We start from the raw sequence: 25,112 nt of genomic DNA on the forward strand, positions 1-25,112 counted from the left end.
TAGATTTGGAGAAGAAAAATCCACAGGCAGGAAACTACCAGATCTCAGAAAAACAGAAGATAATTGGGACAGAAGAACGAGTCTAGTATATGTTAAAAACTTACTTAGCTTTGTAGGCAGAAGAGAAGAAATGAGAAGCCTGAACATCACATTTCTGAGTTCTAAGTCTAGCACTTTTTCAGAAATTCGTTTTCCATCATAAAAGGACCACTGGTAATTAGTGCTGGAAAAGGAGACAAAACCAATCTTTTTATATCTGATTTAATTTGAAAAATATGGGGTTTATATGCTTGCTTCAGTACTAGCTGTCCATGTAGATAACAGTACCCTTGTTAGTTATAAGCAGGAACTGAGAAATTGACTGATGCAGCCCAGAAGGTGCCCAGAGATTTTAAAACAATTTAAAAAAATTAAACTGCTGAAAGCACATTAAACTTGGACAAGAGACCATAGCAGGTTCTTTGAATAACTGAAGCTACATAGGCACTGCTAGTGGTGCTGTAGGAAGTAAGCCCCAGTGACTGAGCCTAGCAAGTGAAACAAGATCCATCAACCTAATATATACATAACTTAATAAACATGCACAAAAATTAAAATTTATGGCACACTTGACTGAGCATCTTGTTTAAACAAAAGTATTTTGAATGCTCCAGGGTGTACTTGGGAGAGGAGAAAAGGGTGAAAAAGGCATTCCTGGATTCCCTGGATTGCAGGTAAGGAAGTTGCAGAATAAATTACTTCACAAATTCACTATAATTAGGTTCATAATATATTTGGCAGTTTAAGTTTGCATTTCCAAGGAAGATTTTAATGATTTTTAAAACTAATCTGTCATACTTTCTGTATATAATATTTAGAAGTCCTGCCCTGGGACTCATCTCACCTGGGTCTCAGACTTAAACATAAGCTTATACAGAGTTTGTGTCCTTGGAAAGAAAGTAAATCTGTAGGGTTATCCTCTAAATATTTGGAGCTGCACAAAGCTTCTCTGGAGTAGCACAGTACTAACACAGTAATTTTAAGGTACTCCATACGTGCTGATGGCAATTTTTTATAGCAGCTTGTGCTTGATTTGCATAACCGCTCACATGGAGCAACATGTCCACTGCTGTGCTTGGTGCAATACGATTAAAAAAAAAAAAAGTGAAGACCTGTCTGGTTTACTTTTGTCTGTAGTTCAAATTCATGCACATCTCATATATTTGCAAAAACTTTGCGAAGTTTTGGGGAAATACCCGAAGTAATAATTATCTAAGGAATACTAACTGCTCAGCAATACTGAATAATAATATTACTGGGAAATACCCCAAGTAATAATTATCTAAGGAATGTTAACTGCTCAGCAATTCTGAATAGGTGTAATTTTGAATAAGCTTTTACTGTTCTAGCTCACATTCCCCTTGCTTTTATCAGGGTAATCCTGGTTCTTATGGACCTGCAGGTTTTCCTGGAATGAAGGTAAGAAGACAAAGTATAAGCAGCTCCTTGAACACTGGGATCAGTGAGATTTGGGTTTCTGTGGATTTGTGGAGATTTGGAATTTCCACATACTTGATAGCTCACATTGCATTCCTTCCTTTCTCTCCTGCTACCTGTTGCCACAGAAGTTGTATGAACTCTTTGTCTTTGAATTTCTGCCACTCTGAAAGTTGGCTGAAACTGGCTAATGGGATCTGAAGCTGCAAGCAGGAGGAGAAGCCAGTGGGACATGCATATGGCATGATAGAAGAGTTACACAGCATGTTAACTTTGTTTGCCCTGGGGACACTGTGTAATTTTGCGTTATATGCAAGTTTTGTTCATCTTTCTGGCTCAAGAAATTCAAGCTTTGCTGTTAAGTCTGCTAAATGTTAGTTACAAACTTAAAACATCTTAATGGAGTAAAGAACAACAGATACAAGTATACAGATCTACATCTTGCCCTTTTGCTGATCTCCTCTCTCCAGCTCATTTTCAAATCTGCTTAAGGTAGTGATCATGCTATTCATAAATCATATTAATGTACAGATATTTGCATCTAGAGTTATGTTCCAGGTTACTGTTTTATCTGCAAAATTACTTTTTACTTTGTTTTTTATCACCGCTTACCTAAAGCATCTGAATACTGCATGGATGAGTATATTAGTAGATCATAAAAAAAGATGAGGAGCTGATAGGCAGCTGCTTTCCATGCAGTAATAGTTTAAGAGGGCCACTCAGCAGGGAGCAAACCAATTCCAGTTGTATTAAGCAGACAGTCTGTTACAGTCTGCTGGTATGTATTCCAGCTAGTTCTATGCCCCAGCTACACTGAATCCGCTGACCACTGTCTAAATAACCTGGCAATACATGTCATGGTTTCTTTTAACAGAAGAGAGTCTACGAAACATACCATATCTTATACAAACCCAGTGAATTTTCTGAAACAAACTGCAGATGCTGTTACAACATGACAGTATTGTATGACTGCCTTACTGGGTTTTGTTCAAATAATTATATTAGTATCTTAACAGATTAATCCAGTTATATTTATGTGATCCTTTCCAGGGGGAAACAGGATTTGCTGGTTTTCCTGGACAACCTGGCTACCCAGGCATACAGGTAAAAAAACCAACACACACGCACGCACGCGTGTGCACACACACTCCCCTATATAAATGCTAATGATTCCTCCCAAATGTACCTGCTTATCAGACCATTTCATTTTATGCAGTCATAATTACTTCTAAGATTTAATGTTTTCCTGATAGTCACAGTTACTTAACACTGTGGTAGTAAATAACAATGTAAGTAAACATTGCTGCTTGGTGCATAGGACAGTGGGAATTCCGTTTTGTGTACTGAAGGAATTGGTTAATCCCAATTGCCAGTAGTTACCTTTAACTATGCTAGTATAGCTATCGAATCCATGAATTGTAGTACTCTGCAAGTTATTCATGGTTGAGCTGCATTCTCCAGAGAGGTATGTTAAAGGAACCTGCTATTTAGGTAACAGTATGATCCTGTAAACTTTGATCTATGAACTAGTATGATAATTGGCACCAAATGAGGTGGCAAAATTTGATTCAGATGGACTTGTTTGCATGACTTACCAAAATCTCTTTGCATGCGTTCAACCTGTTCACATAAGTAGCTTTTCCAAGATGCTTACCTGAATGGAAATTGGACTCCTTCATGCCAGCTTTGTTTAAATATTTCCTACTTTTGCTCACTTAGACAACACTAGCCATTTTTTATTTTACAGTACATGTTGCTTTCCATTAGGGATTAAAAGTGTAGGTGTTACATCTGGGGAGCAATAAAATATGAGAATATTCATCTGAAAAGCGTGGAAGAGATGCTTAATACAATTTCAGAAGACCCAGGTGCCAGTCTAGTGACATATCAGGATATAAATTTATGGAATTCTCTTTTGCAGGCTGAAGAACTGATGATCATGTTGTAATTCTGACTAACAACAAAAACTTGAATGAAGGGAACTATTATATTTTCTATGGAATCTACAATGCTAAAGCACGTTCAGAATGAAAACCCAGTTCTGGATGCTACTCCAGAAGGAGCAAAGCAGCAGTGAGTCTAGCCAGGTGGAAGGTCTAGGGAGTCACTGGGATAGGGCCCAAGTGGTCAGCAGTATATGAGCAAGAGAAGTGAAATGCTGTGTCGAAGAAGGTGGGTGACAGGATCATCAGTAGAGACAGCAAGGTTGAAAAAGCTCATCAAAGTTATTACGACACTACAAAGGACAAAAACAATATTGCAGAAATTGTGACACTAATGAACTTGGCTCTAAATATTCTGAAATACAAAAGTAAAAAAGTGTTTATTTCCCTCTGAAATAATCTTTTTGGAAAGCTGCATATAAACCAGTAACTTTTCTTGAAGCACAATTAGTTGCACCTGTGAAGTCAGAGGAATGACACTCAAGAGATTTGAGCAAGACTCACCTCTATTACAAATTGAGTGTTAACATTGGAACACACTCTATGTACTGTGATGACAAAAGGAAGTAAACTGTGGCTGGTCCAAACTTGCTATAAGTATTATACTACTAAAGACACGGTTGAAAGCAGACAAGTAAAACAGATTTTCAAGAAGCAGGTTTACAAATGAGAAATGACAAACACATGGAGTAAATAAGTAAAAGTACAATAAAAACATCTGTTTTAGTCACAGGCTTATTTGTTTCAAAGTTAGGACTGCCAGGAGAGTGCTAGATCATTTCCTTCAGCCAAGATTTCATTTATGTAGTCACACTTGGGTGAAACAAAAAAATTGCCCATGGATGTTCATTTTTCTCCCATTTGCCCATTATCAGCTTCACAACAATGTGGGATCATTCAAATACTAATTAGGCAGAAACATTACATGTCTTATTTAAACAGATAAATCATTACAGTCCATTACTCCTCAAAAGTAGAATCAAACTTTAAGTGTTGCTAAAAAGTACTCACCCTGATGTGCATATTGTTTTAGTTGGGGGCATCATTAACAAACTTGAGACAAGACATTGTATAGACAGAACAGTGCATTCTTCAGTCTCCATTGATTAGCCCACAGCCTGAGAAGCTATCAATTAACACTACAAACAGTAAGCAAAAAATAATTAATTGTTGGTAGATTATGCTAGGAAAAAGTTTGAATACCTGCAGTAATGCTTCAGAAAGATGAAATTACAATTGCTAACGTGTGGAGCAAAAGAAAATGAATCAAGTATAGACACAACTTTAAAAAAAAGATCAGGTTAACTCATACAGATACACAAAATTTGGAATGATTGCACAGATGCTGTAGTTTTGCTTGGGAAACAATTGGATAAATCTGATTATTCCTGAAAAGTGCAGATCTACCTAGACTGCATCAACTGTTCCTCTGGCCTCACCAGGTGTTGCTTATTATCTGCTAAAAATCACAAAAACTGGAGGAACAAGATAATGATGAAAAATCCTCCTGAGAATAGCCCGTCCTCATGTAGCTTTTCTGAAATAAACACGTTCAAAGAAAATCTAAGATGCATTCAGATTTAAGAGAAAGAAAGAGACTCAGAAAAAAAACCAGTTGCACTCAAAGTAGATTTCATCTTTTAAAAAATGTTAACTGTTGCTTAAAGCAAAGAATGGATTTCAAGGAATCGTTGGCATACCTTTTGATCCCTAAGTCTGGACATTGGCAACATTGTGTGGATCTCGAACATAAGCCAGCAACGTGCCCTTGCTGCAAAGGCAGCTAATGATACCCTGGGCTACATTAGGAAGAGTATTGCCAGCAGCCTAAGGGAGGTGATCCTTGCCCTCTGCTCGGCACTGGTCTCCATCCTTATAGATATTCTGAAGCTGTCTGGACATGGTCCTGGCCAACCAGCTCTAGGTGGTCCTGCTTGAGCAGAAGGGTTGGACAAGATGACCTCCAGAGGTCCCTTCTAACCTCAACCAGTCTGTGATAAATATGAAAAAACACAGAATGCCTTCTTCAGACAAAATACAAGGGAGGATATGAGTCCTGTTGAAATCACTCTGAGACCATTTGTCTCTGCTACTAATGGAATGAATCTCATTAAAATTACAAATGGTCTTTACAGGCAGTGCAAAATGTTCTCAGCCATTGACATTATAATAAAGCTATAGAAACTTACAGAACAAATATAGTGTTTAATGCTTTAATAGGGATTTCAGTAAAACTGGTAAGTGATTATAAGCTTTCATTTTAAGAAGACTCCAGTTCCAGAATACAGTAGAGATATGCTTCTGTTGGTTGTTTTTGGCTTTTTTTTTTTTTTAATAAACTGCAAGTCGAATCTGCTGAAATTTTTATGGGAAAACAGTATCAGTCAACAAAATTATCCAAATATATATATGCCACTACGTAGGAGTGTACTAACAGTGAAAACGCAGCAAGTACGAAGCTGCCATCCAGAGAGGGTCATAAGACCTAACAGCCTAAGACAGAGATTTTCAGAGACCACCACTGGAATTTGTCACTTAAGGAGATACCAAGAACTGAAATTTTTGACCTTGGCTTATTGACTCTTCAGTTTTCTTGTGGTTTGGTTGTGTCATTTTAAAATCAGCATGAAAGTCATGTAGGACATGGGCCATATCCATCTATTGTACAAATCTTTGATACTTTTATAATCATTAAATTAATTTTAAATCTCAAAATACTTTGTAAGTTTATCAGAAGAGGAAAAATGCTAGGTTTGTTTTTTCTCTCCTGCCACACAGAAGACTCTTCTATGTCATTAGGGAAGACAAATTTACATTCTTGTTTAAAATAGCCAGAGACGACTCAAGGATGTTATTTCATTCCTCAAGATACAGTCAAAGGAAAAAGGCCAGCCAAAAGGCCAAAGGTCAAGAGGAGACCAGTCAGTGACAGCTCCAGAACTGTTTAAATATCATAGAGAGATCAATTTTTAAAAAAAGCCCAGAAAGAAACATGGATGACTTGTTTTTACTTGTGTAAAAATGGGTATCCAGTTTTGCAGTCCCAGTTCTCCTTGTCTGTGTCCTAAAAGGCCCTGAACTCCAGTCCTAGGAATGCAACCTCACTACGCAGTTCCCACATTCACATTCCTGTTTTCTCAGTTCCCATGTGCTGCAGAGAGCAGGGTTGATTCCTCATATCCAAAGCAAAAACTCTTAATACAATTTGCCACATAAAAGAGTTCCCTGAAGTCCACTTCACTTGCAGTTCTAAATATCAAAATCCAAGCTAATTCAGAAATCCTCCAAGCAGAAGTGATTTTCCTTGCCATTAGTATGCACTTTTATGTTTCCCTGATGCAGATGTTTTAAGCTTCTTATAAGAGTTTTGAGTAACTCTTACCATCGATAATATCTGTCAGACTGTGAAACCTCTTTTCTTAATGCTTATCTGTCATCATAGAAGTAATTTCCAAATTCTGGTATAGAATTTTAAGGCAAATAATTACAGCTTGGTTGTTAAATCAAAACATCCTAATTAAATGGGTACTGATTTACTGTTATTGATTTGTCTTTACAATAAATGAATGAAATCAAATACAGCAGTCACAAGTTCTGAAGAGTCAAATAGATATGTGCAATAGGTATATTACTGTTTAGTCACTGGTATCCTGAAAGATAATGATTCCTTTAAATCTTTTTCCTGGTTTTAAATGCTATAAAGCATCAAAATCAAGTTTCCAATGTCATGTGTGTCACATCCTTTCATACCCCACCATTATTTAAATTTTCAGTTACATGCTATCACACTGCATATTTATCAGTAAAATTTATTGTTGGACTCTTACAGGGGGATCCAGGAGAAAAAGGACCCCCAGGTCCTCCTGGAGCTGTTGGAACTCCGCTGCTTCCTGTAAAAGGTTATAGCTAGTTTTAACTAGTCTTTCTGCTGTATGAAGTGTGTAGGACCTGTTTTGCTAAGGTGTTTGAAAGTGATGACCATGAATTCAGGGAACAGGATCCTAAAACATTGTCTTCCTAGTGGCCACATTCTGTGTAAGTTTGTGTCTCACTGATCTTACTGGAACTATGTTAAACATAAAAGTTTCAGATTAAATGTTTGCTTGAAAAATCTTTATGCATGCAGGACTATCCCTAGTTATTGGGCCTAAGCATATATAAGAAAAAGCTATGAAAAATAAGCCCATGCTGGATAATGGATGGCAAATAAGAAAGCCAGCTTTCCCACTGTAATTTAGAATTCCTATTTTCAGAATTGCCACTACACACAGATTTTAGACTACAATTAAGCTTCCTATTGCATAGCAGGGGTGAAATCCTGGAACTAGTACTCCCAACAGAATACCTGTCAATCTTATTACCTTCCTACCTACACCTCAGGCTGGGTTTGTATGTTCCAGCTCCCTTTATCCCCATCTTTATTGTTTAATTGGTGAAAAGGTGTGTGGAGGTTCTTATTTCGTAGCAGGAGGCAGTGGGGAACAGCCAAGCCTGTTGCCTGGAAGGGATTTGCGTTGGCATCTCACACTTGGGGAACCTGTATTGTAAGAATATTTCAACAGAGGACTTACAATAAATTGTATTTCTAGTGCAGCAAATGCTGATTGTGAACACGGAAGTAAATTAGAACACAACCCCAGCTCAGCAGAACCTACCCATTAGATGGGGGCCTCATCCAAAAATCAATTAAATTTGTTTTCCAGTGGCTTCTGTGTTTTTCCAGCCCATGCAACAAAAGACTTAACCGCATGCTTAACATCTCAAGTAACATCTAAAGTTAATCATGTACGTGGTGTGTGAGTGGATACATTCTTCAGAGAAAGAGGCCTTTAGCAGAATTGTTTGAGAACAGAACTACTACCAATATTTGTTTTTTCAATTTAATGAAGCCTTTTATCTCTGATTCATGTTTTCTTTATCACTCTGTAATTGCAATTTTAACATTTATTCATTATAGCAATTTTGAAAATATACTTTTTTAAATTTGTATAATTTAAACTAGGATGATCCTGAAATGACCTCCCTGTGTGCACTGCCAAATGTGCATAACATGAGATGCACATTTATTTTAAATGTGACATATTCATTTGGGGCAAACACTTCTCTCAGCATTCTGAAATATGTAGCACAAAGATGCTACTATGGAGTGAAGAAGAGTTAAAACGGTGCCCACAAAATGAACAGGAATCCATAGAAAAGTAACCAAATCCTCCCACCTTAAAATTAAATTGTTACACATTTAAAAATGTTTCATAAAGACAAAAGAAGTTACTGTATTTTACTTTTGTGTAGTTCCCAAATTATAATTTTGGTTGCAGTTTAATTTAGATTTAAGCTGTCAGTTGCATAATGTGTTCAATTCACATGTTTTTATAATTCTGTGTAGGTCCACAAGGAGATCCTGGATTTCCAGGTCCTGCTGGTGATATGGGGTCAGTTGGACCAATTGGACCTGCAGGCCTGCTAGGAAGACCAGGAGATGATGGAACAAGTAAGAAAAGTAGGGGATAAAATGTGAACTATATACCAATGGGAGAAAAAGCAGCTAAAAAAAAAACCTGTTCTTTTTTTCTTGCTTGATGGCAAGTCACCAACAGTAAGGATTTGAGCTCTACAGAGAGTTCAATAAAAATATTAGCTCAGCACTTAGTGGCCAAAATAGAACCAAAATGGTCCAAACAGAAGTTTAGGAATTACTAGAAAAGGAACAGAAGACAAAGCAGAATGCTACCATGCACTGTAAATCCACAGTATGCCTGTATCTGGAGTGCTGTGCTCAAAAACTCTATTCTCCATCTCAAAAAGATATGAAGGAAGGTGATGAGGATGACTTTGCTCTATATAAGTGTCCTGGTTTCAGCTGGGATAGAGTTAACTGTCTTCCTAGTAGCTGGTATGGTGCTATGTTTTGAGTTCAGTATGAGAAGAATGTTGATAACACTGATGTTTTCAGTTGTTGCTAAGTAGTGTTTAGAGTAATGTCAAGGATTTTTCAGCTTCTCATGCCCAGCCAGCCAGAAAGCTGGAGGGGCACAAGAAGTTGGCACAGGACACAGCCAGGGCAGCTGACCCAAACTGGCCAACGGGGTATTCCATACCATGGGACACCACACCTAGTACAGGAACTGGGAAGCGGGGGCAGGGAATCGCCGCTCAGGGGACTAGCTGGGCATCGATCGGCAGGTGGTGAGCAATTGCACTGCGCATCATTTGTACATTCCAATCCTTTTATTATTGCTGTTGTCATTTTATTAGTGTTATCATTATCATTATTAGTTTCTTCTTTTCTGTTCTATTAAACTGTCCTTATCTCAACCCGTGGGTTTTGCTTCTTTTTCCCAATTTTCTCCCCCATCCCACTGGGTGGGGGGGAAGTGAGTGAGCGGCTGCGTGGTGCTTAGTTGCTGGCTGGGGTTAAACCACGACAATAAGGAACTAGAGTAACTGGGATGTCTGGAAAAGAGATAATGGGGAGGAGGAAAAGAAGCATTTGAAGGTCTAAAGCAGGAGCCTCTTTTCCTAGGAATCCTGGAAAACCTAAAGATTTAGATTTAAGTCTTTGTGATATAGAAGCTCTTCTTCAGGACAGTTCTGAACGGTCTGTAATTTCCTCCTTGATATCTTGTAGTAATTGATACTATGAAGCTGTACGGGCCATATACTGTTATTTTCTTTATAGGTCTGCCTGGCCTGCCAGGAGTAAGTGGGGCACCAGGACCTCAAGGTTTTCAAGGTGACCCTGGTTTCCCTGGAACAGGTGAATCAATCCCAGGAAGACCTGGATTTCCTGGACCACCAGGCCTACCAGGACAGCCAGGAAGACAAGGCTTACCTGGACTACCCAGTAGGTTCAGCAGCAATTTATATGGCAAGAATATCATTCTGCATATTAATAGATTCATTGCTTTTGTTGGTCCTACAAAAAAACATAGAGGTGAAAAGTGCATTTTGACAGATATATCAAACTTTACATGTGATGTAGGAAACATGTTTTTCCTGTTAGTTGTCAATCAGCAAGGTTTCAAGATTTTCATAGTTTCCTGGGTGATTTAAATCCACAAAGTAACATCTGAAAAACATCTCTAAAAATATATCACCTGAAGTAAAAAACACAGCAAACTGGGGAGGAAATCCAAATCAGCATCCTTCAGTAAAGAAACAAGAGCTGTGAAGTTTTACAGTGGAAAAAGGAAGAAGTAGTGGCAATGAAAAAACAATGTGTCAACATCAGCTCTAGCCAGACTGACTCTTGTAGTATCATCTATAAGCAACGACTTGTAAAGCATTTCATAACATCTCTAGCTTTTCACATGAGGATAACAAGATAAGGGAGAGGAGAACACGTGACCTAAGCTGTGGAAACAACCTGATTTATACTAGCTGTACCATTTGTTTTTTTCAAAGGCATAATCTGTACTGACAGAGGGATCCCTGGAGAACCTGGAGCAAAAGGTCAGATAGGCCTTCCAGGAAGAAAAGGTGAAAAAGGAGAAAAGGGTAAGTATACCTGGATAGCAACAATTTGAATAGCAGACCTTTGCCAGATACATTAGACCTAAATTTGCAGGAAGTTTATGGTAATTTGGAGGATAAGGCCCATCAAAGCGTGGTGTTAAATGGCCTGTTGGCGTTGGGGCTTCTAAGTCAGTAGAGTCATGTCAGTGCAGCAGTTATTCAGCACTGTAAAAAGAGACTGATATGCTTCACTTCTTTGAAGGCCATAATGAGATAAAATGCACTACTCACAGAAAAGAAAAAGGGCAGTGTAATTTTTTGTGTATTAATTTTGCAACTGTTTCAATGTAATTTTGACACATTCATGTAGGAGATCAAGGCCTCTGCTCATGTAGTGCTGGTCCTCCTGGTCCCCGTGGTATGCAAGGACCTCCAGGTACTCAAGGAAAGAAAGGACAAATGGGATACCCTGGAAGACATGGAGAAAAGGGCGACACAGGCTTATCTGGTGCAGTGGGATCACCAGGACTCCCTGTGAGTAGTTCTCATGAGCTTCAGTAAATAAATAATGTCCAATTACCAGTTATGCAGGAGGCATTTAAGCAGAGTGGTGTAGGAACTGCCCTGGAAAACTATTTAAAAGTTTTTTCTACTTTTGCTTATTACAGTCTTGTTGGAGGATGCATTTTATTAGCTTCTATCTGATTTCCCTTGTGGCAGTTGGCAGAGTTTTACACTGAGGGACAGAATCCCATGCTGTGTTTGTGGGGTGGTCAGGAGGCTTAGGAAAGCTGGTGAATGTTCATCTTGTTTTGACTTGTTTTTCTTTTAGTTTTGAATACCCATTGTTTTTCTTGAAGACATTGTAGATGCACAAATTGCTTCACTGAAGATGATTTTTCAGTTATTTCAAAGGAAAGCATTTCCAGCAAAACCTTATCATGGCAAAGAATTGCATGATGTCAGCAGGTCAAGACAGATTTTGTCAACATCCGCTTGAGGGGGGGGTAGGGTCTGAAGAAAAGGAAGCCTTGATTTTATTCAGGCATTTCAAGTCCTTTTTTTTTATTTCTTTTTTAGAAATTAATTGAAAAGCTTAATTTATTTGATGTGCTTAATTTATTTTATGAAGCAGTCTGAACATAATGTAGAGTCTTTCACTCCCACAGAGTCTGAAAAGCATTGCTATTTGTTAGTGTTTATCCCTTTACTGTTCCATATTACTTTATAATCTCCCATTTTCAGTCACTAGTCACCCAAAGTTTGTTCTCTTCAAGGATCAGCCACTATAGGCAATGCCTTGTCTCTCTCTGACATACATATTAGCATTGAAGCTGAAATGGAATAAAAATGTTACCCTTGATTTAGTAGTTCTTAGAAGGCAGAATTACTGTAACCATCAAAATAAAGACTTTTCATTTGCTTGAATACCTTTCTTGCAATGTAACAATTTAATTTCAAGTTCCTCAAGAACAAAAACTGAGTGAACCTTTTGGTAGTAAAGATTCTGAGTACTAGAATAATTTGACATCAGCATACAATGTTCATTTTTTTCCTATAACCAGTTCATTTCTGTTTTAACAAATCTGACATCCAGGTTTTCATGGAAAAACCCTATAAAGATTTTTCATGGCAAGGTGGGGGGAAGAAAATCATTAAGAAATATCTAAAAGGTACATTGAGGTCAGATGTATATTTCTACTTCAATATTGGCTGTCAGCAGGATTAACAAACCAAACAAATTTGAGCTCGAGACCTATATGGGTGATGCTTGTTGCCTAACTCAGTGAAACTAGCTATTACTTTTGGAAACAGACTTATTTTCTTTAATGTGCTTCATATAGCATATCTTATTTCTCACAGTGAGCAATAATTCAAAACACCAATTAATCTAACCGCTTTAGGAATACATTACAAGATGATATATTGGACTTGCTGTGATTTTGTTCCACTTGCTCTGGTCTGGCATGTGGACTGTACATCCAGGATGCTGCACCAAAATGATGCCAAATAGAATTTTTTTAATATACTTTCTTGTGTGCGAGAGCAATTTCTTTGAAAATATAGGTGGATATGCTTGGCTTTATGACTGTTCCAATATGGGGGTTTTTGTTTGGGTTTTTTGAGGTTTTGTTTTGTTTCAATAGCAGAACTCTTCTTCACATGAGGAATTGCTTAAAAGTTTCCAGAACATTTTCTTTCAAGAGAAAACAAAACAAAACCATTGTGAGACTGAAGGAAGGAGTTGGAGGGGCTCTGTCATTCTAGTTCCAATGGTTTCATTACAAGCTTTGCATTTTTTTTATTTTTCTTTTCTTAAAATCCTTTTACATGAGTGGATTATGTGAGATTTCAATCTTTTTGTTACTTTTGAAAGTATGCTTTAGCCCTTGTGGTTCTGAAGTAAAGCTTGAAGCCTTGTCCTCAACATTTTGGTGTTCTTAGGTTCTTTAAGTGAGAAACAAGGACAAAGTACTCAGTTTGGAAAGAAATAATTCACTTTGATACAGAAGTGCTACATGTATGTACTTTTTCCATTTTTCTGCTCTTTTCTTCCCAACTATCTCATTTTGCTTTTGAAACACTAATAACTGGTCACGGCCAACTTAAAGATCTAGACATCTTAACAAATAGTCACTGCTAGTTTCGGATACACCACGTTTTTCAGAAGCCTCCTGCCTGTTATACAATTGTCATGATGTACAATCACTTTATAATTTGTATTTTCTCCACCTATTTCTTAATGAACGATTTTCAATAACAGGAAACTGGCTAAATAATACCCAGTTTTTCAGCCTTAGTGACCTTTTACTTCTGTGTAAATTTCACATGGTAAAATACATTTACCCACATGTACTGTTGCAAGATCAGACCCTCGCTAATGATGATACGCAAACCGCACTCTGCTTGAAGAACTAAGAGCACAAATCAGCATAAAAATATAGAAAAGCACTTCTTTTCCCCTCTAAACCTGTCAAGTCATAGATTCTTCTGACAATACCAGGTACCTAACTAGACATAGATGAAATTTTTTATTAGCAGCTTTGTGGGCTTTCACTCAGCAAAAAAGCATCACTTACCTACTGCCATGTTCAATTCTGGGAGGACAGCCTCATCCAGCAGTCACTACATTCCGGGGAGTCCCTTTCTGCGTAGCCTCGGTGGATTGTGGGTTGAAGTCTGCAGTGGGAAGAGTTTGTGAATCGTTTGCATCTTAATATTCTTGCATTTACAGACACAGCTGTATACAGCCATGGACCCAATTCTTCTAGCATTACAATTTCTTATAGTTGTCTATCTGTTCATTTGGCAGTCAGGCTGAAAAGGCCAGGTGCCATTCACACACCTCTTTATAGACGTCAAAAGAGATAAGTCTTCCGTTTTGGCTTGTTACTTTAATTGGTCTGGTTTCAGGAAACAATGCAAGAGCAAGACATAGATACCTGATTTTCCCCTCAATTCCCACATTGATTCCTTGCTGGAGATAACTGACAACCTTTTTTTTTTTTTTTGGCAATGGTAAGGGGTCACCTGGTTCTGCTGGACAACATGGTGAAAAAGGAGAGAAGGGTGATCCAGGAAGAGTTAGAATAAAAGGTAAACACACATTTTATCATCTGCCTTTTTGTTTCCTATGCAATGCCTAGGCAACAGTGTGAGAAAACCATATTCATCTACTCTTTAATAAAGTCACTAGTTTAGTAAGTTACTGAAGCCCAGAGGTCACGTATATCCAAACTACTTTCTTGGTACCATCTCATTCATCTTCTGCTTGCTAAACACAAGATCAACACCGTGTTTTGTGTTTTTTACTCTATAGTTGAGCCATAAACCAATTTTAACAGCTTGTTATTAATGCTAACAAGTGACTTTTCATGTCATGTGATTGATAATCAGGGTCTCACAGAGGTCTGTGTAGCAAAGACTAAGCAGAATATGATTATTGTGAAAGCATGAAGAACTACTATTGTACTGAAGCCACCTCCTGAAGTGTCATATACCAGTATCCCAGCTGTTATCTCAACTTAAACCACCAACATCCTTCTTGGGAAAAACTCAAAGTCTCAAAGGCTACTCAGTTTCCTGCTCCTATTTCTAAAAATTACTCTTGACCAGACATTGAAGAGAAACAATAGGCCACCAGTTGCACAACTGAAGTTCTTGAAATTAAATAGATCAAAACCTCTCCACATTTATGGTTATGATTTGCAAAAGCAAAAGCAGCAGAGAACAACAAATTACAGCAATCTGATGGCAAAGCTTAGTCAGAAATGCTAAACTAATTATTCAGGCAAAAGATGTCCATCTTATTGTTTGTGAAAAGTTAGCTTAGCTTTGGATCCTTGTGTTTGTTTACAGATGTTGGAGCAGGGCAAAACATTTGCTGTTTATTTGCAAAGGATTTCTTGACACAGCAAAATGAATCTTTGGGTTAGAATAGTTTTATTGTACTTTATGCAAAAATTACATTTTCATAAACACCAGTGCAAGAGAAATCTAGGGATAAAAAAAAGAAAAAACCTTTTGGGAATATTGATATAAATATTCTGCATCATATGGCATTGCTATATCCTGATTTCACTGAAATCAACAATAAAACTCTGACTGATTTCAATAGCAAAATATTTTCACTCTGTATATGGCATGAACAAAAGCCACATTTCTTGTGGTACCTGTAAACATGTCTTTTACAGAAAGACAAAGTTGTTCCATGAGGTGTCCAACTACATACTGCCTTCCTAAGCCTAAAGTACCTCAGTAAGGAAATATGAATTCAAGAACTGGAAATTATCATACAGATATGATGAATGGTTACCCAGCATTTACCTGAGCGGAAATAAAAAACTCCCAACACTTACTGCAAATATTATACTTCATTTTTTTCAAATTGTTTTAAGGAATAAAAGGTGAAAGAGGTCCTACTGGGGTTCCAGGATTTCCAGGCCAAAGAGGTAATGATGGCAGAGATGGCGAACTAGGATTGCCTGGTGAAAAAGGAGCCGAGGTACGTTTGACTTTCTCAGAGTTTTTTTCCCATTTCAGTTAACCTATTGTCTTATGAAGGGGCTAGCTACTTAATGAAAACTACCATTTTATTCCAAATCCCTAGTAGATTAATCACTTTTATCATTTCATGTTAGCTTAGATCAAAAATCATAGTTTTTATGCATTGAAAAATTATTTCCTTGGAAGTATTACTGTTTATTTTTATATTCCTGAATATAATTTCTGCATATTCTGTGTGCCAATATTATGGGATCAGGAAGAAAAAAATGCCCACAAAACTCCACCCTTTGTTCCTATTGCCTTTGAATATTTAAAACTACTAATATCATCCATGTAGTCACTTAATTGTGGAAGAGTGGTTTCTCCAGATAATTCTCTAATGTGGCTTTTGATAATCAAAGAGAGGAAAGAAATTAGGTCTTACTATTTCTTATCAACAATTTCTTTCTTTTAGGGCGATTCTGGAGTACCACTGCCGGGTGATAAAGGATTCCCTGGGGTCCCAGGACTTCCTGGGGTAAAAGGACAGATGGGATTGCCTGGTTTGGGGTTTCCCGGCCCTCCAGGAGTCAGAGGTAGCCCTGGAGACTTTGGGGATACTGGTAACATTGGGCTACCTGGTCCAAAGGGCCAGAAAGGTAATTTTGAATGTTTGCATTAAGAACCAAATCACAAAATGCATCTTTGGTAGCATCCATTACAGTTTCATGTGTATTATATACAGTGTTACTCATTTATAGTGAAAATCAATTTTGGCAAGCTCAGTGGTCATGTGAAGTATGGCCACTGAAAGGTACAATACTGTCAGCATTTAGCAGCAGACACTAGTGAGAATATGAATTGCTAGGGGCCTTAAACCTGCAAAGTGCCACTTGCACACCATCAGAGGAATTAGTTTCTGGAGTAAAGAGTATTCCTGAGTGTAAGGATTTGCAAGGCAATGCTTTTTTGCTGAAGGAGCCGGAAAATACAACTCATACTTAAGGCTTGGTCTGTTTTTTGATTATAAAAAAATCCCTACCAAAATAAAAAAATTACACTCATAGCAATATGTATGAACCAGAAATGTACATAGAATTGAGATGAAAATAGAATTTCTTTCTTGCAACAGAGACTATTGTAAGGACAAATTTCAGTGACAAGTAAAAAAAATTTTTTTGTCTTTACAGAATACAACTGTATTACAACAATTTGAATCATTACCAATATTCTATACAAAATAAGTGTCAGGAAAAATATATTTAAAGATTCTCCATCAAACCTTAAGTAATATGGAAATAACAGTGTGCATAAACAGTCCCTTCTCTTTACCTTTGCATATCTAGTTGGTTAGTTCCACAGAAATATTACAGTAAATGTTCAGACTCCATTTTTTCTAAAATCAAATAGGCCAGTTTCTTTCTCCCTCTTGCTTCAGGTGAGACTGTCTGCATTACGTTATCATACCCTGGAAATCCAGGTCCCCCAGGTTTTAAAGGTGTTCAAGGTATGTTTAACAGATGGGAGAATTTTGGGGTTTAATTGAAATGGAGTTTTAAGTTGGTAATTAAAAAAAGAAGCTATCCTAAAAAGATACACTTTTCTAGTTTCTCAACGGATACATGTCTCAAAATGTAAAATGCAAATACACAGTAATATACTCGTCTAATAGAATCAAGGGCCCGACAGCTGCAGTTTGCATGATCAAAAGGTGTGCAGGCTGCCTCCATAGAAATGACTAAATGAAGGTAGCATGAAACTCTGCCCTGCCTCAGTTAAAATGCATGAGAGAGTCTGTAAAGTACACAGATGGCTGGAGTCGGGTAAGACCTAGAATATGTACATCTGGATACTGGGAGAAAAGGTGTGCAAGGCAAAGATATGCTGCAAGACTGTAGTTTCTAAAACTGTATTGCTCATGGCAAGTTACAATTGAGCCCTAAAATCTGAATACTTATTACCATTACTTCAACTTGTTCAACTTAATTTAAATTCAAAGAACTCATCCAGGAACTGGCAAAATGTTGCTTGTGATCACCTCCAGAACATTTGAAATACCCCAGAAAATCCTGATCAGAACAAATGGAGATACTGGATTTTCAAGCTGCTTAGTATGGTAATGCACAGCTCCCTGACATCAGTATTGTGGGTGGTAGCTAGAATTTATACAGACATGAAAGAACAGAGATTAGCACATTGAGCTCATCTGCACCATTCCAGAAGCAGAGTATAGCACAGGAGAATATAAGAATTTGAGTTTACACCTGTCATTCACTAGGTTAATATTGATGTCCTGTAACATTAAAATGTTATAGGAGATACTTTTTTAATTTTTTCTAATTTACTCTGGTGATGTGCAGTCTGCTGTTTATGGATTAGGGAACAAGTCCATTTAGAGAAACAGCAACCATGCCTTTGATTGTGACTTGGGTGGTAGCTCTTGCCCAAAGTGTTAGAAGGAGATGAAATCCACTTGTCTTCAAACTACATGAATTTACATGGGATGAAGATGCAATATTGTTTCCTTAGATCACACATTTTAGAGCTCTGTCAGGTTTTTTTACATATTTTCTTTCTATTCCCAGGACCAAAGGGTTTAAAAGGACTTCCCGGTCATCCTGGACCAAATGGCTTTGATGGGCAAAAAGGCCATCGAGGCAGGCCAGGAGCAGGAATCCCTGGGCCAGAAGGTGAATTGTGCTTTTCCTAATCCAGGAGACCTGCTGGTCAAGCTGTAATGCATACATACAGGGTAAGGTAGCTACCATGGTAGAATAGAATAGGAAGCACATTTCAACGGCAGCTAATGGAAGAGGAATCTTTACTGGTTTCACTTTCTTTCCTCCAGCATTACAGGTGCTGCAATAATCTAAAGTTCAGTGTCCAGAGAGGAAATATTTTCAGAAAACTGAGAACAATTAGTATCATTGTAGCAAAGGGATTGAACTGGACAAGAGTGACAGTACACAAGATGGATGCTGCCCCAAAGAAAACCACTGTCACTTCCCACAGGAATAATTACCCCCTTAAGTCCTCATGTATCATTAGCTGTAAATGAGAAACCTGAAATTTAACGTATGATGTTATTTTTCTTTGCATAGTGATAATTTAATTCTGGTTTAATTTGCATTATAATATTCCACAGTTTTGGGAAAAAAAAACCCCAAACAAACAAAAAAAACCCCACTACTTCCAAATTATGCCCTTTTTGAATTCAAAAATATACCAACAGGTTTTCGAGGTGAAGCTGGTGATCCTGGTGATGAAGGTGAAAGAGGATCTACAGCTGATGGTAAAAATGGCCCTCCAGGTCCACCTGGCATGGATGGTCAGAAAGGTGTTCCAGGTGATACCACATATGGTCCTCCAGGAATCCCAGGCAACAGGGGACTGCCAGGACCCCCTGGTGCACAAGGAGCAAGGGGTGATCCAGGCATTCCTGGGCTTCAAGGTATGAGCCAGTTCTTTATGAAGCATTTCCATGTGTTCAAAGGAGAAAATCTGAGCAAAGTCGGTCCTGATTCAGATAAAACTTAATCTTACCCGGATCCATAATGGTGACTGTGAATGGTACATCCTGCTTTTATGTTTACATTTTTTACAGTTAAGGTTGATCAGCCACTGAGGAGATGTGCACTGCAGAAAGGGGAAGGTGCCTTTACCCAGTCCATGGAGTAACAGTGCAGCTTCCTATTCTCACTACTGTTACTTGCTGCCTAGTGGCCATCTGTGCTTAGGGCCTCCTGCTCTGCCACACAGATAGTCCCTGCCTCAGATTGCTTACTCAAATCTGAAAAGACTGGCAAAAGGTGGGAGAACACTCAGGGAGAGAGGGGTGAATTTATTTGCCCAGAATTATACAATATAGTCCTCAATATCTTGGGCACTACTCTTCTCATTTCTGCAGGGGAGTTTTGCTGGTTGCTGCAGGTGTCTCCACAGTGCCACTTCATTCCCTCTTCATAGCAGATATTGCTGTTTCCTTTTACAGGTCTTCCTTTTTCCCAGCCCTGAGCAGACACCTCCCCCAGCCCTTCTGTGCAGGGAACACTTACAGAACTGACCCCAGTGCTGTGTAGCTGGTGCAGTCCAGTGAGCTCCTTCTGTTCTTCTCCTACACATCAGAAACTAGCTTTTTGTGCCATAAAGTTGTTCTTACCTATAGGTGAGAGTTGAATTTGTATTTGTTCCTTAAAGAAAGAAGCTCTCCACAACAGCCAATTCTAAATTGCAGAAAAGCATCAGTTTTCACAAACTAGAGCATAAGTAAGATATTACAATAACTGAACATGTGAATTTCAAAATTACAATTAGGAATTCTGAAGGATGGCGAGTAATGGAAATAAAACATTTTAAAATGTTTTTTGTTTCCAGGACCGCCTGGTACTCCAGGATTTCCAGGTGCCAAAGGTTTTAGAGGCCCAGAAGGTGATATAGGAGCACCAGGCTGTCCAGGCTTCCCTGGTCCGCCATGTGACACAGGCTTACCAGGGCCACCAGGACTCAGAGGTGTCATGGGCCTGCCAGGACCTCAAGGTACACAACATCCGTCAGGTTGCCTCACACCTCTAAGCTTTGCACATCTTTTCTAGCAGATTTAATCATGATTTTTGTGGCTGGCATGACAAATATTTCCATGGGGGCTGCTCATTAGTGGGGGTGTGCATTATGTTTTGCACATTTCCTTAAACTCAAGGAATGTATAGTGTGCATCTCAGAAGTTTGCCAACTTTCCTTCCCTTCCCATACTGTTTCTTAACTGGCCAAATCAGTGTGTTCACTGTCAAGTAATGAATGGAAGAGTTATCTCTTGCTCTGTTGTCCTGAGTAACTTAACTGAGCTCCTGTCATTACTGTGATACTTTTATCTTCCTTATTCTTAAGTGGAAGTGTTATTTAGGGAGAGCTAGGAGACATATATATCAAAAGTATTTACAAATTAGTAGGGATTTTTCACAGGGCATTGCTACTGATATGTCTCTCACTGAAGAAATACAAGAAACCAAACATTCCAGGTGAAAAATCTAGGCAGAGCCAGGACTCCAGCATGGTAGCAAAGTTTCCAAGTTACTTTGCCATGTTTGATGATACTCAAATTTATACCAAAAATCTATCACTTTCTACTTTTTAGATACAATTGCTGAACCCTTTTCCTGCATTTGCATACATAGATTAAAGCTCTTTTTCTCAGGCTTACCAGGCTTTAAAGGTCAGATCGGAGACAGGGGCCTAGCTGGGCCACCTGGAATCAAAGGTCTCAAAGGCTCTCCTGGCTCACGAGGTCCCCCAGGTCCTCCAGGCTCCCGAGGACTTCCAGGACTTCCAGGCGATAAAGGACCCCCTGGTTTCCCAGGACAAACAGGTATGTTAAACATCCTGCAAACTACCTCATCTATAACTTCTCTTGTAAAGGGAGCTATTTCTATTTCTGTTAAAGCTAGGAAGTACTTTGCACCCTCCTTCCTTGCCAGCTTTGAGAGTAAGACCTTGCAGCATGGTAGAGTCAATAACAATAGCATCCTTTGTTCTTTCTCTTATAATAAAAACAAAGGTATGAAAATAGTTTGATGCATCTTGGTGCATCCTGGTGCTTTAGTTGTTTTACAACACTGACATATTTCCATGTATTATTTCCTGACTATTTGTAATAGGTTGTTGTTATAATATGCTATAATAAGAACAATATACTTTTTATTACATCCAGACTATCTCCTTTACTGATGCAGTCTGTGATTGTACGCTGATGAGTATTTGATTCTTGGAGAAGTAAGGAGGGGGGTCAGCAGAACTGCTACCTTGGACTTCCAGGGGGCAGACTTTGGCTTCTTTAGGAGACTGGTTGACAGAGTCACAGAGTCACATGGGACGAAGTCCTGAAGGGCAAAGGAGTCCCAGGAGGCTGGGCATTCTTCAAGAAGGAAATCTTAAAGGCACAGGAGCAGGCCATCCGATGTGCTGAAAGACAGGCCGGTGGGGAAGAAGACCGGCCTGGCTGAACAGAGAGCTTTGGCTGGAACTCAGGGAAAAAAAAGAGAGCTTATGACCTTTGGAAGAAGGGACAGGCAATTCAGGAGGAACACAAGGATGTTGTGAGGTTACACAGGGAGAAAATTAGAAGGGCCAAAGCCCAACTAGAACTTAATCTGGCTACTGCTGTAAAAGACAATAAAAATATTTTTATAAATACATTAGCAACAAAAGGAGGGCTAAGGAGAATCTCCATCCTTTATGGATGCCAGGGGAATCATAGTGACAAAGGCTGAGGAAGAGGCTGAGGTACTTAATACCTTCATTGCCTCAGTCTTAAATAGTAAGACCAGTTGTTCTAAGGTTACTCTGCCCCCTGAGCTGGAAGACAGGGATGGGGAGCAGAATGAAGCCTCCATAATCCAAGGGGAAATGGTTAGTGACCTGCTACACCACTTAGACACACACAAGTCTCTGGGGATGGATGGGATCCACCCAAGGGTACTGAGGGAGCTGGCGAAAGTGCTCACCAAGCCACTTTGAAGCATTTGTCAGCAGTCCTGGCTAACTGGGGAGGTCCCAGTTGACTAGAAGTTAGCAGATGTGACGCCCATCTACAAGAAGGGCTGGAAGGAGGATCCAGGGAACTACAGGCCTGTCAGTCTGACCTCAGTGCTGGGGAGGGTTATGGAGCAGATCAGCCTGAGTGCCATCATGCAGAACATACAGGACAACCAGGGGATCAGGCCCAGTCAGCATGGGTTTATGAAAGGCAGGTCCTGCTTGACTAACCTGATCTCCTTCTATGACAAGGTGACCTGCTTAGTGGATGAGGGAAAGGCTGTGGATGTTGTCTACCTAGACTTTAGTAAAGCCTTTGACATGGTTTCCCACAGCATTCTCCTGGAGAAACTAGGTACTCATGGCTTGGATGGGCATACTCTTTGCTAGGTAAAAAACTGGCTGGATGGCCAGGCCTGAAGAGTTGTGGTAAATGGAGTTAAATCCAGTTGGCAGGCGGTCACAGGTGGTGTTACCCAGGGCTCAGTACTGGGGACAGTTCTGTTTAATATCTTTATCAATGATCTGGATGAGGGGATTGTTGTGCACCCTTAGTAAGTTTGCAGACAACACCAAGTTGGGTGGGAGTGTAGATCTGCTCGAGGGTAGGAAGGCTCTACAGAGGGATCTGGACAGTCTGGATTGATGGGCTGAGGCCAATCGTATGAGATTCAACAAGGCCAAGTGCCGGGTCCTGCACTTCGGTCACAACCACCCAATGCAGCGCTACAGGCTTGGGGAAGAGTGGCTGGAAAGCTGCCTGGTGGAAAAGGGCCTGGGAGTATTGGTCAACAGCCAGCTGAATATGAGCCAGCAATGCGCCCAGGTGGCCAAGAAGGCCAATACCATGCTGGCTTATATCTGAAATAGTGGGGCCAGCAGGACTAGGCAAGTGATCGTCCCGCTGTACTCGGCACTGGTGAGGCCACACCTCGAGTACTGTGTTCAGTTTTGGGCCCCTCACTACAGGAAAGATACTGAGGTGCTGGAGTGTGTCCAAAGAAGGGCAACGAAGGTGGTGAAAGGTCTAGAGCACAAGTCTTCTGAGGAGCAGCTGAGGGAACCGGGGTTCGTTAGCCTGGAGAAAAGGAGGCTCAGGGGAGACCTTAATTGCTTTCTACAACTACCTGAAAGGAGGTTGTACCGAGGTGGGTGTCAGTCTCTTCTCCCACCTAACAAGAGATAGGACAAGAGAAAATTGCTTCAGGTTGCATGAGGGGAGGATTAGATTGGATATTAGGAAAAATTTATATGCTGAAAGGGTTGTCAGGTATTGGAACAGGCTGCCCAGGGAAGTGGTTGAGTCACCATCCCTGGAGGTATTTAAAAAATGTGTGGATGTAGTGCTTAGGACATGGTTTAGTGACGGACTTGGCAGTGCTAGGTCAATGGTTGGACTTGATGATCTTAAAGGTCTTTTCCAACCTAAATAATTCTATGATTCTATTCTATGAGTAGGTGGAGAAATAGCTTCACATTATGTCTAATACTTATAAAAAATGTGACCTTGGTCCCAAATCATCACTGGCTAGTGGGCAAAAGTTTTGAGTAACTATAGCAAAATCCTGTTTTCCTCTGTCTGTCATCTGGACAGTACAGTAGGAGTCATGATTTCCAGTAGCCACATGCAAAATCTGGTGGTGTCTTAGGCTATGCATTGTGTTTAAGAGGTGGTGGGGGTAACTGCTGTAGTAGTAAGTGTAGCCTAAATGTCCAGGGGGTGGCAGCAGGGAGGGGGAAGATGTTTGCTTCAAGGCAATCTGGATTTCAAGAGAAGTTTGATCTTGACATGAAGCCATGCTCCAACTATTGGTTCTCTAGCTTTGCTGATTTCCTTAAGGAGTCCTTCTAAAGTTCCTGCCTTTTGCTTTATACTCTTCCTTAGAATATGACAGCAACAGCATAGCAGACTGAATATATAAATAAAGCATTTAATATTACCAGGAAGCAAAGGGATTCAAGGACCCCAAGGATTCCCAGGACTCCCAGGAACACAAGGCCCAATGGGAATCTCTGGTGTAAAAGGTGAAGAAGGAAAAATGGGTCCGCCTGGGCCTACTGGAGAATGTGGGGATATGGGAATAAAAGGTTTGTAAAAATCCACTTCACTCTGTAGTTATGTTACTGCTATGTTTAGTTTGTTACTATTGTGTTAGGACTATATTTACTTTTTCTTGTTGTTATAACGGTATATTCACTTCTGTTTTCAGAGATACTAAATACTAAATCCAGTTATCTCACTTATGAATGCATAATGAAAAATAACTAAAGAAAAATTAATTCCACTTAGATCAATAGGTGCATTTACCACTAAATCAAACAGAGTAAGATCACTTATTCAAACAAACCTTGAATTTTGTCCTGTACATATCTGAAACTTTAGATTTTTCAAGTTTTCTACCATATTTTCTGTGTTCTTCAATCTATGTAAAACATACAGGAAATAATCTCTCTAAACATTAACATAGAAAAGACAATAACCATCTCCAAGGTGCAGTCACAGACAGTACACTGTGGAGTGGACAATACAATTGCCACCTTTCATATTCCAGACAAGCAAGGAATAATTCTGATTTAACATCACCTGGGTTACTACTGAATTAACTAAAAAGCAAGAGAAGGATAATAAATTCTGTTAGCAGTGAGCCTGCTGAAACAACTGAGAACTGCATTAGTATTTGAAGGCTTTCTCTGTTAGGGAGGTCTTCATTAAAATTAATTTTC

General features: G+C 39.2%; 2 protein-coding genes across 3 annotated transcripts in view; one reads left to right on the forward strand and one right to left on the reverse strand.

Annotated features, from left to right (window-relative positions):
- The window catches only part of COL4A4 (collagen type IV alpha 4 chain), a 78,257-nt gene that overhangs the window by 31,245 nt on the left and 21,900 nt on the right, over positions 1-25,112 (forward strand). For both annotated transcript variants that reach the window (XM_030029277.2, XM_030029278.2), the window contains 17 exons: positions 654-713; positions 1,414-1,458; positions 2,527-2,580; positions 7,249-7,318; positions 8,806-8,910; positions 10,099-10,263; positions 10,824-10,916; positions 11,245-11,408; positions 14,399-14,471; positions 15,773-15,879; positions 16,336-16,519; positions 17,299-17,367; positions 18,446-18,550; positions 19,093-19,311; positions 20,235-20,396; positions 21,052-21,222; positions 24,333-24,476. In XM_030029277.2, the coding sequence (XP_029885137.1) occupies positions 654-713; positions 1,414-1,458; positions 2,527-2,580; positions 7,249-7,318; positions 8,806-8,910; positions 10,099-10,263; positions 10,824-10,916; positions 11,245-11,408; positions 14,399-14,471; positions 15,773-15,879; positions 16,336-16,519; positions 17,299-17,367; positions 18,446-18,550; positions 19,093-19,311; positions 20,235-20,396; positions 21,052-21,222; positions 24,333-24,476 (1,990 nt within the window). The remainder of the gene's footprint in view (positions 1-653; positions 714-1,413; positions 1,459-2,526; positions 2,581-7,248; positions 7,319-8,805; positions 8,911-10,098; positions 10,264-10,823; positions 10,917-11,244; positions 11,409-14,398; positions 14,472-15,772; positions 15,880-16,335; positions 16,520-17,298; positions 17,368-18,445; positions 18,551-19,092; positions 19,312-20,234; positions 20,397-21,051; positions 21,223-24,332; positions 24,477-25,112) is intronic.
- The window catches only part of RHBDD1 (rhomboid domain containing 1), a 118,341-nt gene that overhangs the window by 1,732 nt on the left and 91,497 nt on the right, over positions 1-25,112 (reverse strand). The window contains exons 12-15 of the transcript XR_005933490.1: positions 21,656-21,876; positions 21,058-21,201; positions 13,955-14,054; positions 4,431-4,558 (exon numbers count right to left, since the gene is read on the reverse strand). The gene's annotated coding sequence lies outside the window, so the exon portion shown is untranslated. The remainder of the gene's footprint in view (positions 1-4,430; positions 4,559-13,954; positions 14,055-21,057; positions 21,202-21,655; positions 21,877-25,112) is intronic.

This window comes from Aquila chrysaetos, chromosome 10 (assembly GCF_900496995.4).
Source record: "Aquila chrysaetos chrysaetos chromosome 10, bAquChr1.4, whole genome shotgun sequence".
NCBI classification, from domain to species: domain Eukaryota; kingdom Metazoa; phylum Chordata; class Aves; order Accipitriformes; family Accipitridae; genus Aquila; species Aquila chrysaetos.